Source organism: Uloborus diversus, chromosome 2 (assembly GCF_026930045.1).
Source record: "Uloborus diversus isolate 005 chromosome 2, Udiv.v.3.1, whole genome shotgun sequence".
Taxonomy (NCBI): domain Eukaryota; kingdom Metazoa; phylum Arthropoda; class Arachnida; order Araneae; family Uloboridae; genus Uloborus; species Uloborus diversus.
In genome coordinates, this window is record NC_072732.1 from 41,883,436 (window position 1) to 41,900,240 (window position 16,805).

The 16,805-nt window shown below is 33.4% G+C and overlaps 1 protein-coding gene across 1 annotated transcript; it reads left to right on the forward strand.

Annotated features, from left to right (window-relative positions):
- The first annotated feature begins 322 nt into the window (after positions 1–322).
- Positions 323–10,746, forward strand: LOC129217103 (probable 39S ribosomal protein L23, mitochondrial). The gene is made up of 5 exons (XM_054851351.1): positions 323–425; positions 2,734–2,856; positions 4,024–4,106; positions 6,393–6,463; positions 10,483–10,746. Exons 1-5 carry the CDS (start codon positions 412–414, stop codon positions 10,642–10,644), a joined length of 453 nt encoding a protein of 150 aa, XP_054707326.1. The 5' UTR covers positions 323–411; the 3' UTR covers positions 10,645–10,746.
- Positions 10,747–16,805: the final 6,059 nt, after the last annotated feature.

Here is a 16,805-nt window from a genome sequence, read left to right on the forward strand (position 1 = left end):
CAAAATTGCCTGAACACTGTAAACATCAATCGTTAGTAATAGATTCGCCATACTAAAGGATCGGTAAGGTCACAGCCATTGAAAGATAATTTTTAACAATAACTAAGTTTGTCTTTCTTATTTAATGCATTGAAATACGCAGAAGACATTATTCTGCTTTTTAAAGAAGCACAACAAAATCGCTTTCGCTATGAACACCTATCTCTAGCAATGGAGATTGGCGCTTAACCGGAAATAAGACTCGCTACTTCCGGTCTACGTCAGTGGTTTGTTTGTTTATTTAGGATATTTGGTGAATTCCACACAATTTTTGTAAAAAAATCTGGCAACATCTATTCATTGTTTATTTTGTTTTTGTAAAAATTGTGATTCGATCATATTTTTTAAAAAAATCTTTATTTGAATATCATAATGTCGTTCAGATTGTGAGTAACTAGAATTATCTGAGGAATTAATTTTTAGTTCTTGAAGTAGATTACTGATTTTAACTTTTTTCTCCTCTGTGTTGAAAAATTTACATTATTTGTCTGCTTAGATAGAAGTTACAATGTGAATTTCCGAAAAATGTCAAGTAGAGATTATTGTTAATGATGGGCATTTTTACATAAATGTGTAAATGTACCAACATGTGGTCGAAAACTCCGCTGTCGTGCTGTGATGATCATATAACGAAAATATAATAAATTCAGTAATTTCAATTCATAAAAGAAGCGGGAATGTAATAGTAAATCGAAAAGTATTTCCGCCGTTCAATTAGCTTTTTAGTTGACTGTGAAAAGGATTCATGCTCTGTAGATTATGGAATCGACGACAATCATTACAAACAACAAGCAAATATTATTTTCGTATAGACGCATTGTTTATTTGATCAATTTTTTTCTTCAAAAATCACAAAGATGCTGGCGAAGATTTTTTTTATTACATATTATATCCAATATCATGTACATCCCTTTCGTTTATATTTTCATTGGTTTATCTGAAATTAATAGTATATATTGATGTATTTGTTCTGTGTACCAACTTAGTACTGAGGTACTACTTAACTCAACTAACAAAATCTTTTTGAATGGCATTTCATTTATTCTTGTTAACACACACAACTACATGTTTTTCACCACTTCATGTCTAAAAATTTACCTGAAAGAAGTAGATTGTTATTGAGGTAGTTCAGAGTGGGCAAAAAACCGGTGTACACCCTACATCATTGAACTGGTTTAGAATTTGTTTCTAAATCAATGCATATTTACCGCATCAGCTAGAAATCCAAGCACAATGTACAGACACTGATCCATGATAGTTGCCATGTTAATTGCTTAATTGTTTCAAACTGCTGTGGAAGCAGGGGCATGCCAACGGGAGGTCACTGTGATCTACAAAAAATATCCCTATTCCAAAAAAAAAAAAAAATTCCTGAAGATTCGGTGAACTTGGAGACTACTTTGTGAAATTGCCTTTTGAAAAAATAATGTTGTTTAATGTCTCTTCTCATTAGATACCTATTTGTGTTCATACTCGTATTTGACAATTCGGTATATTCAGAGTATCATTTGGCAAAAAATTCCTCTCCCCAAAATTTAAGTTAAGGGCCTTTTTACCTGGAAGTATCAAAAGCAAACCGATATCTTCACTGTTCTAAAACTTGTAAGAAATGCAATCTTTTAAGCTCTTGGCAGAAAATATACCGATGAACAAAGTTTACAGCCTATGATCAATCATCAAAAAAATAAATAAATAAATAAAGCGTAAAAAAGCAGCAACGATTGCATACACATATTTTGGTGTTTCTAGGAACTCCTTTTAAAATGCAAGAACATGAGACTTTCCATGAGCTTAAATCTTTTTGTTTTGAAAAAATAGGTTCATGTCTGTAATATTTATTTCCATCTTGCACTTTCAGCGCTGTTTCTTTTTTGACAGTTTCTTGTTGGTGTTCTATTTGTAGTATCGGGCTTAATTTATATTTTTTATCTTGAATATATTTTCTAAAAATAGCTCTTTAAAAATGTAAAAAAAAAATTACATTTTGATGCATTGCGTTATAAGGTTGATGATGCATCACAATGTAGAAATTCCTACATCGCCCAAAACTTGTTCAGGGTCACCCTGATCTACCATCTTCTACTCCATTCATAGTCCATAATATAATATTGAAACTATTGACTTCAAAAACATTTTCTAGGGCTCTATTTTGATGTGGGGACAAATCAACTTCTTATCTAATCCCTGCAATTGATAAAAATTCTTAGTACGTTTAGTTATATTAGTTACTAGTGGCACCCGCACGGCTTCGCCCGTAATAGAAAAATTAAAGGTCTTTTGGTTCGCTTGTATATATTTACAAATAATGTATGGTGAATTTTCTCGACAATTGGCTTGTACCGACGTTACAGTTCCACGTTATGATAATTTTGTATCTCACCCATTGGCTTGCGCCCATGGTACGATTCCCCATTATGATAATTTCGTAATTTATGATAGTTTTTTTTTCTTAAAATTTGAATTAAAAAAAACCACATCGAATTTTCGAAAAATCGCTTCGAGGTGCACATCCCCATGCTACATACTAACTTTGCCAAATTTCATGAAAATCGGCCGAACGGTTTAGGCGCTATGCGCGTCACAGACATCCTACAGATATCCTACAGACATCCTACAGACATCCTCCGGACAGAGAGACTTTCTGCTTTATTATTAGTAAAGATATTCATTATTTACTTTAGATTTATGTTTTAGGTATCCGAAATACGTCAAAGGTAATCCCCAATTGAGAATTTTTCTGCCTAACTTTTGGATGAAACTTGTCAAACCTCCTAAAAATGTGCCAGCCAACCAAGTGCATTTCATAGTACCATTTGAGTAAGTAATTTTCATTTAAAAACTCACAATACATTTATTATCATTTTATGTCCTTTTTTAACTAAAATTAGTATACAGTCCTTTTTGGAATCTAGCAGTAAAGCATATTTACGGACCTGTTGCAATGCAGTTTTGAGAGCCCCTTTGTCTGATGAAACTTTTTCGCATGCAGTTTTAATCCCCTTCACGGCCCTTAAGTCATGAGTGCCCCTCCCAATTGTGACATGATAAATCCACCACTGGCATCCAAAAAATTTCGTATCCAGATGGTTCAAGCACAGACAAATTTCCTAGTTAATTTATTGGTGTTTTCAGATTGTGCAACTGAAAAAATCATAAGGATTTCAAAATACTTTGAGTATAATTGATAGTATAATTAAATTCCACCTAAAAAAAGCTATTACTTCCTTTTTTTTTCTTAATTTTTTTCCTTAAGTAATTGTTTCGTACAATAAACTCCTGATTATCCACGAGTCATTTAACAATCAGGAACATGTATTTTCGCAGTAAAAAACAAATACCAATGGCTATTTTTTTGGTCAAAAAATTGTGAGTAAACTCGGTTGTTTTTGTTTCATTTATTTACAGTATAACCTTGATTTGTCAAGGGACTGGAAAAACTTATCATTGAATCAAGGATATTGTTAAATCAAGGAGCATTGCATTCAATGCAGGACCAGTAAAATGTTTCATTAAATTGAGAGAATCGATAAATCGGGTATCATTAAATCGAAGTTACACTGTATTTATTTTTTGTGTTTTCTTCATCATACATACACTTGTTCTTTATTGATGTTAAGTTTTGTGTACAAAACATTTTTACTGGACTATATGTATTTTCACTGTTTGAAGAAAGTATTCTGCATTAATACAGTGTAAGTTTTTGAAGAAAGACAATTTTGACCTTGTTTGTCCCTCATTTTAGCATTTCTGTGGATTATACGTGATTTTCACTTGTGCCACGGAACTTGTGCCACTTAATTCTGCAAATAATCAGGAGCTTACTGTAGTTTTCAGTTCTCGATTTAATGCGAAACATTTGTTTTCTCTCAGAAGTAGCAAGTTATTTTACTAGATTTTGTGTATGTGTAAATCTTTATATATTTCATTGCTTAAGTTTCATTATATTTTACGATATAACAACTAGAAATTCTTTATAATCTGTAGAATGACTGCAGTTGATGTAAAGAATTACCTGGAAAAAATATATGCAGTTCCTGTTGCTCAAGTTAGGACTCAGTTGTATACTGGTAAAGATATGTTTTTCTACATTGATATTCTGTCAAATTGATTTTGTCTAACCGAGATTCTGTACTCTACTAATGTGACTTACACGGAGGTTTGGAAATATACTTAATCATGGTACAGACAGGACCGGATCTAGTAGTTCTGCCGCCCTAGGCGATATTAACAAATGCCGCCCCACCCCCCATCGAATAATAATAATAATAATAATATAAAATAATAATATGTTAATAAAATACAAATAATTGCAAAATGCTTGAAATTAAAATGAGTTTCTAGTTAAATTCCAAACTGGGTTTTCCATATCCAAACACTGGTACATACTTAAAATTATCTTTTTAACATTGAAGTTATGCATCTTATGGCACTGAAAAAGATATTAATATTTTCAAAAGATTTTTAAGTCATGCAATCTGCCACCTCTAAAATTAAATTGAATTTCTTGTAAAATTCCAAACTATGTTTTGCTTATCCAAGCACTGGTGCACACTTTAAATTATTATTTTTAACATTGAAGCAGTGAATTTTATGACGCTGAAACAGATGTTCATACTTAAGAAAAAAAAAGTTTCAATTTCAAAATTTACCGCCCCTAAAATCTGCCGCCTTCGGTGGGCGCCTGGGTCCCCTACCCTGTGTGCAGATAAACAATTGGAAAATGACCCTGCTCATATGTAACATTAGATAAAAGAAGGGGGGGGGGGCCTCAAAAAAATCTTGTCCTGTATTAGAAATATTTTTTTGTTTCATTGAGGAAAAGCAACTTTGAGCCCTTTCAGCACTTACATGCACACTAATATAAAAATGTTTACTTTTTTTCAAAAGAAAGTCTATAGCAAAATCTCATTGCTATGAACTGCAAAGGACAACAAATGTTGTTCCTTGTAATGAAATTCGAATAATGTAATGGCTATTTTGTTGAAATAGATATGTGGTATTTGTTGTATTATGATTTTATTCCACTGTACATTATCTTTGTTGACTAGATTAACCTGAACAAGACATTTTACTGACAAAATTAAAGGACTTTGATAACTACAAATAAAAAAATCTTTGCATTCATAAAATTAATGCATATTTTTGATCCTATGCAAAAAAAAAAAAAAAAAAAAAAAAAAATGTTTGAGGTCAAGCATTTCAAAATAAAAAGAGAGCAATTGTTTGCAATCAAAAGTTTTTCAGAACAAGAAGAAGTCTATTGATGTGCAATAACAATTTTTTGAGTATTTGTGATGATTAATTACTGTGAATGGTTTTACAGCTTTCATTATTCGCAGCTTGTTTTCAAAACTCATTAATCGTGAATGTTGAGTATTACTAATTCATTTAACTTTTTTTTGCCAGTACTATTTTGTAGCCCCATCTAAATTTCTTGGTTCCGAAAGTAATATTGGAATGATGTAAGGAGATATTTTTCTGATGGTTTAGGGGTTTTTTTTCTTTTTAGAAACTTCAAATGATTCCTTGCACGTTTGATATCCGCCTTCGAATTTTTTTGTGATTAAGACCCGTGTGTGTGGGGGGGGGAGGTAGCCATGTATAATGATTTTCCCCCCTTTTACTGAAAAGCTAAAGATGAGTTCTCTATTAATTAAAAATTTGCTCTCAGTAGTGTATTGATTAATAAATATTTACTGATTAGAGATAATCCAATGTCAATCATAATCTTAGAATTATTTAACAAAGTAATAAAGTTATCAAATATGTAATAATTAATAATTTATTTAAAACTTTTCAAAAATGATACTGTTGTAGTTATTATTGCTAGTTTTTAAAATCAATTGAAAAACAGACTAACGAAAAAGGATTAATTCAATATTTTGTATATAATTGAGTTCAAATCTCTTTCAATACAAAATTAAATTTAGACACTGAAAATGTTAGTAGGATTAGATACATTTTTATATAGTAATTTTAAAATACAAATTCACTACCAACTGCTGCCTGTTTTACAAAGAAAGTTGTATTGCGAAATTTCAGAATTTCTTTGTATCAAGTTACTCAATTTACAAAAAATGATAATGAAAACTGTTGTTTCTTCTATTATGAAGTGAACTGATAATGTAATCAAATGAAATGTTACAGACAAGCTAATTTGAAAAGAAAATCTGTTCTTATCAAAGTTTGTTATGTTATGACAGAGTATAATGGAGGTATTTCTTTCATATTGGTTTTTGGAGTTGAAAATGTGTGTATTGTTTTGATTTAAAAGCATATGAAGTTAATTTCTAACTGTCTTTCATGCCTTTCATTAGTGTATAAATGAGAAATGTTTCTAACTTCTTTTTCAGGGGACATAAAGAAAAATTTTAAAAATTATCTTATAAAAGAAGAAGATTACAAAATGGCATTTGTCACTTTGGTAAGTATTGATTTGGTTTTTTATGAATTTTCCTTCTTCCTACATTTTTATTTGAGAAAAAACAAATAAGCAAATAAAAACCAGCTCTAATAAACTTCAGGCAACATATCTATGAATTAAAAAAAAAAAAGCCCTTCTTTTCTACTTAAGTTTTTTCTTAAAGTTGAATGCAATTCTAGAATAATGAATCTTTAGAGTAATACTGCTGTGGGCAAGTAAACAATAGTATCTGCAGTTTTCAAGATATTTGAAGAAACACGTTTTGGATTCAATACTAACAATAGGGAAGTGTTGGAATTAGACGAAGGTTTTTTCGCGCTCTTCTTTCGAAGGAAATCAAATAATAAACAAGCTTGTGCAATAAAGCTAACGCACAATAGATGACAAAAATACTATAAAAAAATAAAACTTTGCAATTACTACCTTTTACCTGCCCACAGCAAAATAAATGTTTATAGGAAAATCAAAAATATTTGTAATTTTTGGCTTCTTTACAGATCTTCAGATGTGTATACATGTTCAATATATATTTATCTACTTTGGTGAATCCTGTATTTTTTGGTAGAAATAGTTAGAAAAGGAATCTAAAATTGAATTAACTGGTTATAAAAGTGCTATATGAATTAACATATCCAATAACAGCAAATCAAAAAGTCATTTAACGTTCATTTTTCTCCTAGCAGTCCCATTACATAAGCTAACATTTTTTTCATTTGTCCTAAACAGACTAATTCTAAAATCTTATAATTTACAAGCTTTTTTTCACCTGTGCTTTGTTGGAGGGTTTCCAGGGGCAACTTCTTGTATGTTTTTTTATCATGTGCTACTAACTGTGTGGCGAAAATACCTGTCACTGTCGGCAACTAAATTTGATTCCCATTGAAAGATTGCTCGAGATACAGTAAAATCCTGATTTTTTTTAACCTTGTCCCTTTGGTTCCAAAAATAACAATCCATTTTCACCAAACAATAGTGTATTGCGAAATACACCGCCAGCTCAGTCATTTCCAGCCGAGGACTGCAGTTTCGTGCTTATTAGCACTCGTCAGCCCTGCATAGGAAAGTGACTGAGCTGGAGATGGAAAGCTGGTGGTGTATTTCACGTATTTTTGCTTTAGCCGTGGCTAATGGGCGGTAATTTACTGAATAGTGTATTGCTTTCTTGCATATGAAGAAATTCTGTTCCTAGTAGAAAGAATAGCCACTGTTTCCAGAAAACTGGGAGGTAAAACAGGTGAAGTAGGACATCAGCTGTACCAACAAAAATATGGAAAACAGCCACGACGAGCCAATATCAGGCTACTTGTGAATAAATTCAGATGAGTAAAAATTCTGTTGTGTTTTGGATTCAACTGCTCACAGCAGTATTTTCAGATGTTGATAATTGTCCAGTACGTTTTTCATCCATTACGATACTGTTTCATTTGAACTTGTTTGCAAGTAGTCTGACATAGTGCCCTTGTAGGTGGCTATTTACCAAATTCTTGTGGGTATTGCTAATGCATCTTTTCTAACGGGGACCCGACAGAAATCAAGGGAGGTCACTAAATTCCCAAAACTTTCTGCATTCCGCATATTTTGCTTGACAATTCGACAAATTTGGAGACATAACTTTAATATTTAAATGCCCAAATGTTTCTTTCATTATATGTACGTATGTGTCAAGGGCGGATCCAGAAACTTCTCGAGGGGGGGGGGGGGCGATAGATTTTTATTATTTACTCCATATATATATATATATATATATATAAACAAATACAAATGTGATAAAAATTGATTGAGTTGTTTTAATTCATTGATAATATTGTAACAAGCTGTATCTGATTCAGAAAAAAAAAATGTCTTTTGAACGACATTGAATGCTAGGGGGAATGGGAAATCTTTCATCCCGGTAATAGGCAATTAATGTGAAATTACTGCCTTAAAAGTTAATTACAAAAAATCGAATTCGAAGTTTAAAACATAAAATCCCAGATGCAAACCCTGGGGGGAGGGGGCTCGAAGTAATTTTGTACAAAATTTCAAAGTTGTAGGTTTAATGGGGTCTCCTGCACGCAAGCCCGCCACAGACTTTCTTTTATTATTTCTTTGACCTTACTTTTTTTTTAAACATAAGGAAAATATAAAACTGACCGCAGCTAGAGTGGCCCTAGTCAATTTATTCAATTTTGTTTTTTCTAATTTAATACATTTTTGATAAATATTATCATCCCGGAATTTAGGTTTTGTGTTTTCAAAGACTACAACAAGGTTTTCAAAGGCTTAAAACACAAACCGTTAATTACAGTTCACAATATTTTTTGAGCCGTCTTTCCGATTTTCAATGAATGTGTTTGTGAGGCGTTAAAAATATCTATGCATGCACACTCACATACAGACCAAAACTTGTCAAATCAGAAAAAGAAAAAACGAAAAGAAAATACATAAATAACATACCTTGTCTAACAACATCTGGTAGCTCACCAGTTTCATGGGTTTTATCTTCGTCTTCTTTCTTGAAAAATCCTAATAAATTGATTTGTTTTCTTTTGGACTTGTAGTCAACTTTTGGAAGTTAGATGTAACCAGTATTCAAAAGAGACAATGACTGAACATTTCCCCGTTTCCTAGAGTGACGCTCTACAGACAGAATGACTGGCGTCATCAAAAAATCGGCTGCACTGAATGTCCGATTGCGAAGGTTATGTTTCCCCCTTTCCCCTTTATGATTTGCATTTTAGCCCGTTAGACTTTTTCTTTCTCGGTGAAGATCTTGAGGTTTCTGTTTCATCATATTTTCAAGCCAAAATTCAATCTCAACAAAGAAAAAAAAAAATGTTATAAATTTTTATTCCTAAAAAGGCAAGGAATTTTTTTTTTTTTTGCCTCTGAAGAATATTTTGTTTTGCGAATATTTTTTAGTTGTTTTTTTTTTTTTGGTTAATTTCGGTAGGTGCCCGGTTATTTATCTCTTGGCTTAAGGGGGAGGGGGTGATCGCCCCCATCGCCCCCCCCCTTGTATCCGCCTTTGGTATGTGTGCATACCCATATTTTATCATGCGGCAAAACTTGGAGTTCCATTCAGTACATTGAAAATTTTCCCCCCGTCCCAAAAATTTAAGTTTGGGAGATCCCTGACCTCTTCACATGGTCACCAGTCAATTTCCTGGAAACAGTAGCTATTCTTTCTTCTAAGGAGAGTTTCTTCTGCACCTATGAAAGAAATTAATACATTAGTGTTTTCATAGAAATACAAGGGTGATACGAAATTAAAGAATATTTTGTGCAGGCAGGTGGGTGCGTTCCCCCAACACCATTGCCGTGTGACTATTGACCATTGAATGCCTTTGTTGGCATTGCTTGGCTTCACTTTGGCTTTAGCCGGGATCCCCTATAGCCAGTTATTCCTTAGCTGTATAACTTTAAAATATCTGTTACTATTAAGGATCTTGCCAATTGTGAGGTTCCTAGTGTCATAAGTTTTTTGAATGCAAGAAGACTGCAACTAATAGAAATTAAAAATTTACAGACCAATTACTGCAGTAACTTTCACTTATTCCCCAAGTTGAAAGACTTTTCGGGTGGAAACTGTTATGGCAGCGATGAGGAACTTTAAGAAGCTGTTAATAAGTGGTTCAACAACTTGGTGGCAACTGTGTATACAGAAGGCATAGAAAAATGTAAAATGCTATGACAATTGCTTAAATTTAAACGGTGGCTATGTAGAAAAGTAACTTAAGTATCAATTAGTAAGTAAACAAAGATTTACTTTTTTATATCAGTTATTAAAGTTTTTACACAAAATCGTTCTTTACTTTCTGGATGACCCTCGTAGATCATTATTTTTAGAACATCCTGTATTAAAAGTCATGGATAATCTCTCTTGAGAAAGTGAAATTTTGTTTGTTTTTGATGTATCAAAGCTTGGAAATGTTAAGATTATTGAAGTTAAGATGCTAGACATTTTTTTCAAAATTATAAATCATTCAAATAACAAAGAAAATTTTTGTAGTGATATGTTTTTCTTTAACTTTTTTTAGCCGGAAGAAGTGAAATTTGAGTTTCCGGATCTTTTCCCTGCAGAAAAAAAGGATAAACTTGATAAAGATTATAAAAGAATAACAGATCAAGTAAAAGACTTAATGAAACAGAGGCGACGAAATTGGGACAGGAGGGATATTCCTAGTTGGTTTGGATTGTAAGATAAATGCATTTGAAATTCTGTGTGATTTTTTATGTACATTATGAAAATGTAGTTTAAAATGTATTCATATTTCATTAAAGCTTTCATGAACTGAACTAAATGTATTTGTTTTTGTTTTTTTACTCACAATGGGTGGACAACTTATTGAAAAAAATTACTCGCCTTTTCTGACCTTTCTTTACAACTACAGTTGAGCCGTCTTATTGGAATACTGGTTGTAAGAATATCCCGCTTAATGTAATAAATTTTTAATGTACCAAGACATTGTAAAATGTCATTTTGATCCCGCTCAATTAAGTATTCCATATTTTAGAGTTATCTTTTATGCCAAATTGGCTATTCCATTTAGCAGGCTCAGCTGTAATTATTTCTTCTCAAAATTTTCTTTTAGAATAGATACTCAGTTAATTTACTGTCCCTATAACTTAACTTTTATTTCTTCTATTAATTCATTACCTATTAAAAATTTTTTATTTACTTGAAGATAAATCAGATTTTTTCTTTCAGCTTTTATTATGTTGTAAATATTACTAGCTTCAATGTACGCAATATTAATTTTTTTCCAAGAACAAATTCTAGATTTCTGAATATAGTTTCACTGCAAAGTTTGTTTTGGCGCAAGTATTTTATCTACAAATATTTAATCAAACTAATATTTTCAACTTTTTAGTAATAACGTAATTTTAAAACTATTCAACTTGAATTGTAGTCCTCAACTTTTTCACACTGTAAGCAGAGATTTCGTTTCAAACCTGAATTTTATATTGCCAGGATAATGGTTTAATTAAAAGGCACTCTTAAGTCCAAACAGAACATTCAGTGTCACATAGAAAATACAGGAAGAAAACAGTTCTTGTGATACAATGGGATGGTCAAATCCCCCCCCCCCCCCACCTCTTCCCTTGAAGCATTTCTGGATCTACCCTTGCTTCTGAGTAAGAAATGCAACGTTTTTACTTGTCTTTGACCAGCTTTTATTATCCTTTAAAAAAACGATTTTCAGATGTACAGAAAACATATTTTATGACAGTAATTTCAGTCATGATTTGGGTAGTACGTGTCCACCAAAAAACAAACATCACAAAACTTTTGATCTAAAAGCTATTATCCAAGGCTTAAAATAATATTTCACTGAAAGGACCACCCAGTTACCACTCATGAATGATTTGACCATCAAGGAAAATGACCACTATCTTTAATGGCAACTTTGAGGGGATGTCATAAACTTATTTTACAGAAAAGAATTCGAATCATGGTTCTTATATATCTCGAGGGCGCTGAGTTTGATGGTGAGGGTCTAATTTTTTTCCCAATTTTCCTGTTATTGAAATATACGCGATCGAAATATGGCATAAATGGTATATTCCAATGGCGGAAGTCTCAGTGCGTTGGATAGGATGCGAAAAATTTTCATGTACCTTTTAAATATTAGAACTAAATGGGGAGTACTTCATAGAAGGACACCAAATTTGATATAGTAATTGAAAACTAATTTACTACTTAAGAGAATGACCAATGACTACCGGAAAGTCTCATGAGCATTACATAGCTAAGTACCGCGCCACGCTCCATTGAAATATAACAGTACATACTATATTTCAATGGCGTATATCTCGAAAGCGAGAAAGTTGCAAAAAATTAGAACCCCACAATCCGAGTCGGTGCTCTCGATTTATATAAGGGCCATGTTTCATTTCTTTTTCTGGGAAAAGAAGTTCATACCATTCTTTCATTCGTAGTTTTTACCAGAATCCAGTCAAGGGAAAGTAAGTGGCTTTGAGCATTTATTTACACCAAATTATAGTATGTGTGTTCAAGAAAGGATTTAGATAGACAAAGCCAGTGAATGAACTCTTAAATACAATTTCATTTTCAAAAATTTATAATGTTTTTAAAAACTAGTATTTAGAACATGACATTAAAAATTTTTTGTTGACGTGTGTAATTATTTTGAGAACTGGGAGTATTTTTTTGGTTCCGCTTCAGTGTTACTTTTTTTTTGGGGGGGGGAGGAGTGAACGGAAATAATGCCACACCCCTGCAAATGTCTAATCAGTGGACAAAGGAAAACTTTCTTGTTTTCTTTTTGGAATCGTATGTGGGAAGTCAAAGCGAAGTAGGAAGTCATTTGCCAAAGTGAAAACTTTTGAAACCTTATTTTTTTTAAAAGAAGTTACGAAGTGTTCACTCATTGATCAGTCTGCTTTATCTGAAATAGCATAGCTGCATGAAATAGCAAGCTGTACCCCCTACAGAGGTTTTTATACCTGTTGGCAGTTTTTATGCTAAGCAACCACCTTCCACAGCTGACGTACCTGGTGTTGCTACCTTGACGTACTAAAGGGTGTCCCAAAATTAACGCAAGATTTGAATTTGCCACCATTTTTTCCATAATTTGTTGGCAGCCATGAAAAAAGAACAGTTTGACAGTTGAGAGTTTAGGGTTAGTAAAAATGGGGTGTTATTGTACCATACAGCTAGAGAGAGTGAAACATTTCAATTACTGCATGAAGCATTTCCTGGTCGCATACTGTCTCATTTCGGTCATCAGAATTGGCACCCTAGATCGTGTGATTTAACATTTTTAAATTTCTTCTTATGGGGTTATTTGAATTCAAAGGTCTATGTCAACAAGCCCACAACCACCCGTGCATTACCATGTTGCGATCCCGAGCACCAATAACGGTAACTGCTTGACCAGCCTCAACTTTCATTATTTTTGAAACAATTGTTCAATAATGAAAGCGCGTTATTGTATCCTATAAAGCTCCATTTTTGATTACCCTAAACTCTCAGCTGTCAAATTGTTATTTTTTCAGGGTTGCCAACCATTGGCGGCTAATTCAAATCTTGCGTTAGTTTTGGGACACCCTTTACATGTGCCTAGTACTTCAATTCTTAAAAATCCCCATTAGAATCAGGTTAACATTTTTTATGTAGACAAAAATAAGTATATTGTTAATTTGAGAAAAAATCGAAATAAAAATACACTCTAAAAATATATGTACCCAGAAGAAATTGAGCTACACTCACGAAACTTGGCAGGCATGTAGTGTATAAGGAGATAAGAAGATGATTAAAAATTCAGAATAAAAGATAATTTTATTAAGCAGTTACAGCATGCAAAAGGTAACAAATCAGTAAGTAGTAAAGCCACCTCTGACAGCTATACAAGCCGAAACAGGACGTGGCATCGAATCAATTGTGTCTTTTATTACTCCCTGTGGAAGATCATGCCATAATCTTTGCAACTACATCATTAATTCCCCTGTATCCTAGGATGACTGCAGTTGCCTTCTCAGCACGTACCAGATATGCTCTATTGGCGAAAGTTCTGGTGACCTGGCAGGCCATGGGAGTACGTCATATCCCTGAGGACAATGTTGAGACAGTCGCGCAGTATGTGGACGAGCACTGTCCTGCTGATAAATGGCACCTGGGCGACTTGATAGCATAGGCAGAACAATCGGCGTTAAAATGCTGTCCACGTATCTGTGAGCTGTCAAAGTGCCTTGGAGAACAACTAGAGGTGATCGTGTGTCCCAAGAAATCGCTCCCCACACTCGCACACCTTGTGAAATGACTGTATGCCGCTCAACAACAAATACCTGATCGGCGCACTGGCTGGTGCGCCTCCACACACGTGTACGGTGATCATCAGCACTGAGACTGAATCGGGATTCATCGCTGAAGATCACACGCCTCCAGTCTGTTACACTTCAAACTGCCCGAGGTCGGCAAAAATCCAGTCGACACTGCCTGTGATGTGGGGTCAGCGGCAAGCGTCTTAATAGACGTTGGCTCCTTAAGCCAACTTTGGCCAGTCGTCTCTAATGGTTTTCCCTGATACCACCGGATGCCTGAAAGGAGGTAAGTGGCTTTGAATCGTTGCTAGCGACGTTGTCGGTGCCGACGTAGCCGCTCTTCTGATTGCGCAATCCTCGCGTTCATTTGTGTTCCTGACCCTTCGCGGCGGTAGACTCTCCCTTCCGTGATCCACTGTTGCCAACACCGAGCAACTACCATATCACTCCGACCGAGGTGGCGGCCGATACTCCTGTTTGACCAATTTGCTACTCTGAGGCCTCTTATACAGCCCCTATCAAACTCCATCAGCTGTTCGTACTGCCGCTGGTTACAGGTTCGATTGAGTAGTCCTACGGCACAAGTACTCATGCTTTTAAACTGTCCCACCTGTGCAACTCACATGCTCATAGCGAGCTTAGCCTTGTTTCATTGGCGCTGAAATTTTAATCATTTGCATATCGGCTACCAAACTGCATTTGTGCCGAGTTTCATGATTGTGGCTCTATTTCTTCAAGGTGCATATATTTTTTTGCGACAGAGTGTATCTTTATCGTTTGACCGCTACAGAAAATAAATGCCAATTAGTCATCAATCGGAAAGAAGAATAAAGAGCAAAACAAAGTAATAAAAAATCGTATACTATCCCTAAATCTTCAAATTGTTTGCTGAAGACACTAATTGGAGTTGACCTATCTGTAAAATGGTATCAATACAGATTTTCATTATCGATCAGGGTTCGAAAATATCTGATATTTTGATATCTATCCGATATTTTCAATTAGCTCAAACTAAAGTCTTCAAAATAGTATATGCTATTTCAAATTACTCTTTCTTTTTTAATATAATTGTTATTACACTATGTAGACTTAAAATAAAGGTTTCTTTCATTATTTATATCTGATATTTCATTTAGCATTTTTATCAATTTTAATGGAGTTAATTTAACATTAGCTTGTTTTACTCATTTTTCCTCTATGAGCTAGTTTTACACAGTTATATGATTCAGAAATAAAAAATATGCATTAGTCGGTGCACAGTCATAAGACATTTTCTCTTTTTCTGACCAACGTTTTGTATTTAACTAAGTACTTTTAATATGAATTAAAATTGATACATTACTAATAATTTTATGAATATAAGATTAAAAAAAGAATATATTATATTACTTTGTTATATTAATGCTGTATTAATACATCATAAAAGTATAGTATAAAACTTTTTGGTTATTTTTAATAATAAATGAACAATATTACTATGATTAATGTAATTTTTATACTAAAATACAGCAGTTGAAAACATAAATATCGAAAATATTAAAATATCGTGATATTTTCAAAATAAATATCGGAAAATATATTATGATTAGAGATGTAAAATTTCCGGAAATTTTAAAGTGGTGGAAAAAAAACTTTTTTACCGGTTTTTTTTTTTCAGGAAAAAATGGGAAAATTGATTTTTTTAATTAAAAAAAATAGGGTTTCCTTATAGTTCTATGTTTCTTGGAACATATAAAGGGTTAAGCATTAAAAAATATCTTTCTCTGCTTGACAGAAGTACACATAAAGATATGATAAATTTGGAGAAAAAAAACATTTTTTATATAACTGAGAGCTTTCTTATTCAAACACCAGAAATAAGTCGTTGTTCAACCAATAATATTGGGTAAGGTGTGCCTAATCATAACAATTACATTTTCCATTTTAGATTAATTTAATTTTTGATTTTCAAACATTATTGATATTGTTTGAAAGAAAAATAAGTATGATTTCTCTTCCTTACAATGTAATTTTACTGTGAAAATGAAAGCTATTGTGTTTTGATTAAACGGGAGAGAAGGTGAAAAAGTCGACCTTATGTCACAATCTTTCATCAGTTTACACTAGTAGCACACAGGGCCTGACTAAAGTCAGTTGCCCCCGAGGCAACTCTGGGGCTCCTCTACCCTACAGTTTCCATTTCTCTGATAGCCCCGCATCACGCATCCGTAAACTTTGTGTTTCAGTGAACCTGTTTTATAAGTGTTGAATTTATCTTTTTTTTTTTCCGGGGTCGGGGGGGGGGGGGGAGGGGGAGAGGCTGATCAGAATATCGTATCACAGTTTTGTATTAGTAGTACACTGAGGACACTCTAAATATCGAATTGAAACCACATTGGAAAGAAAAAAATATTTACCTGATTGAAGAGGGGATGTTAGAATCTTTTCACTGGCCCAAATGCGGTTCATTAATGAATACCGTAGGTTATGCTGCATTAACTTATGCACTATATGACGCACTTCCTAAATTCAGATGTGTATCACACCTTAAGTAGTTCAGACTCTCCCATGACAGAGCTTAAGCTGGACATCGTTT

What these genes read in the sequence shown, in the direction of transcription:
- LOC129217103 (XM_054851351.1), top strand. An exon ending in TAGGACTCAGTTGTATACTG is followed by an intron (nt 4,107 to 6,392) that starts GTAAAGATATGT and finishes CTTCTTTTTCAG; the next exon opens with GGGACATAAAGAAAAATTTT. An exon ending in AAATGGCATTTGTCACTTTG is followed by an intron (nt 6,464 to 10,482) that starts GTAAGTATTGAT and finishes AACTTTTTTTAG; the next exon opens with CCGGAAGAAGTGAAATTTGA.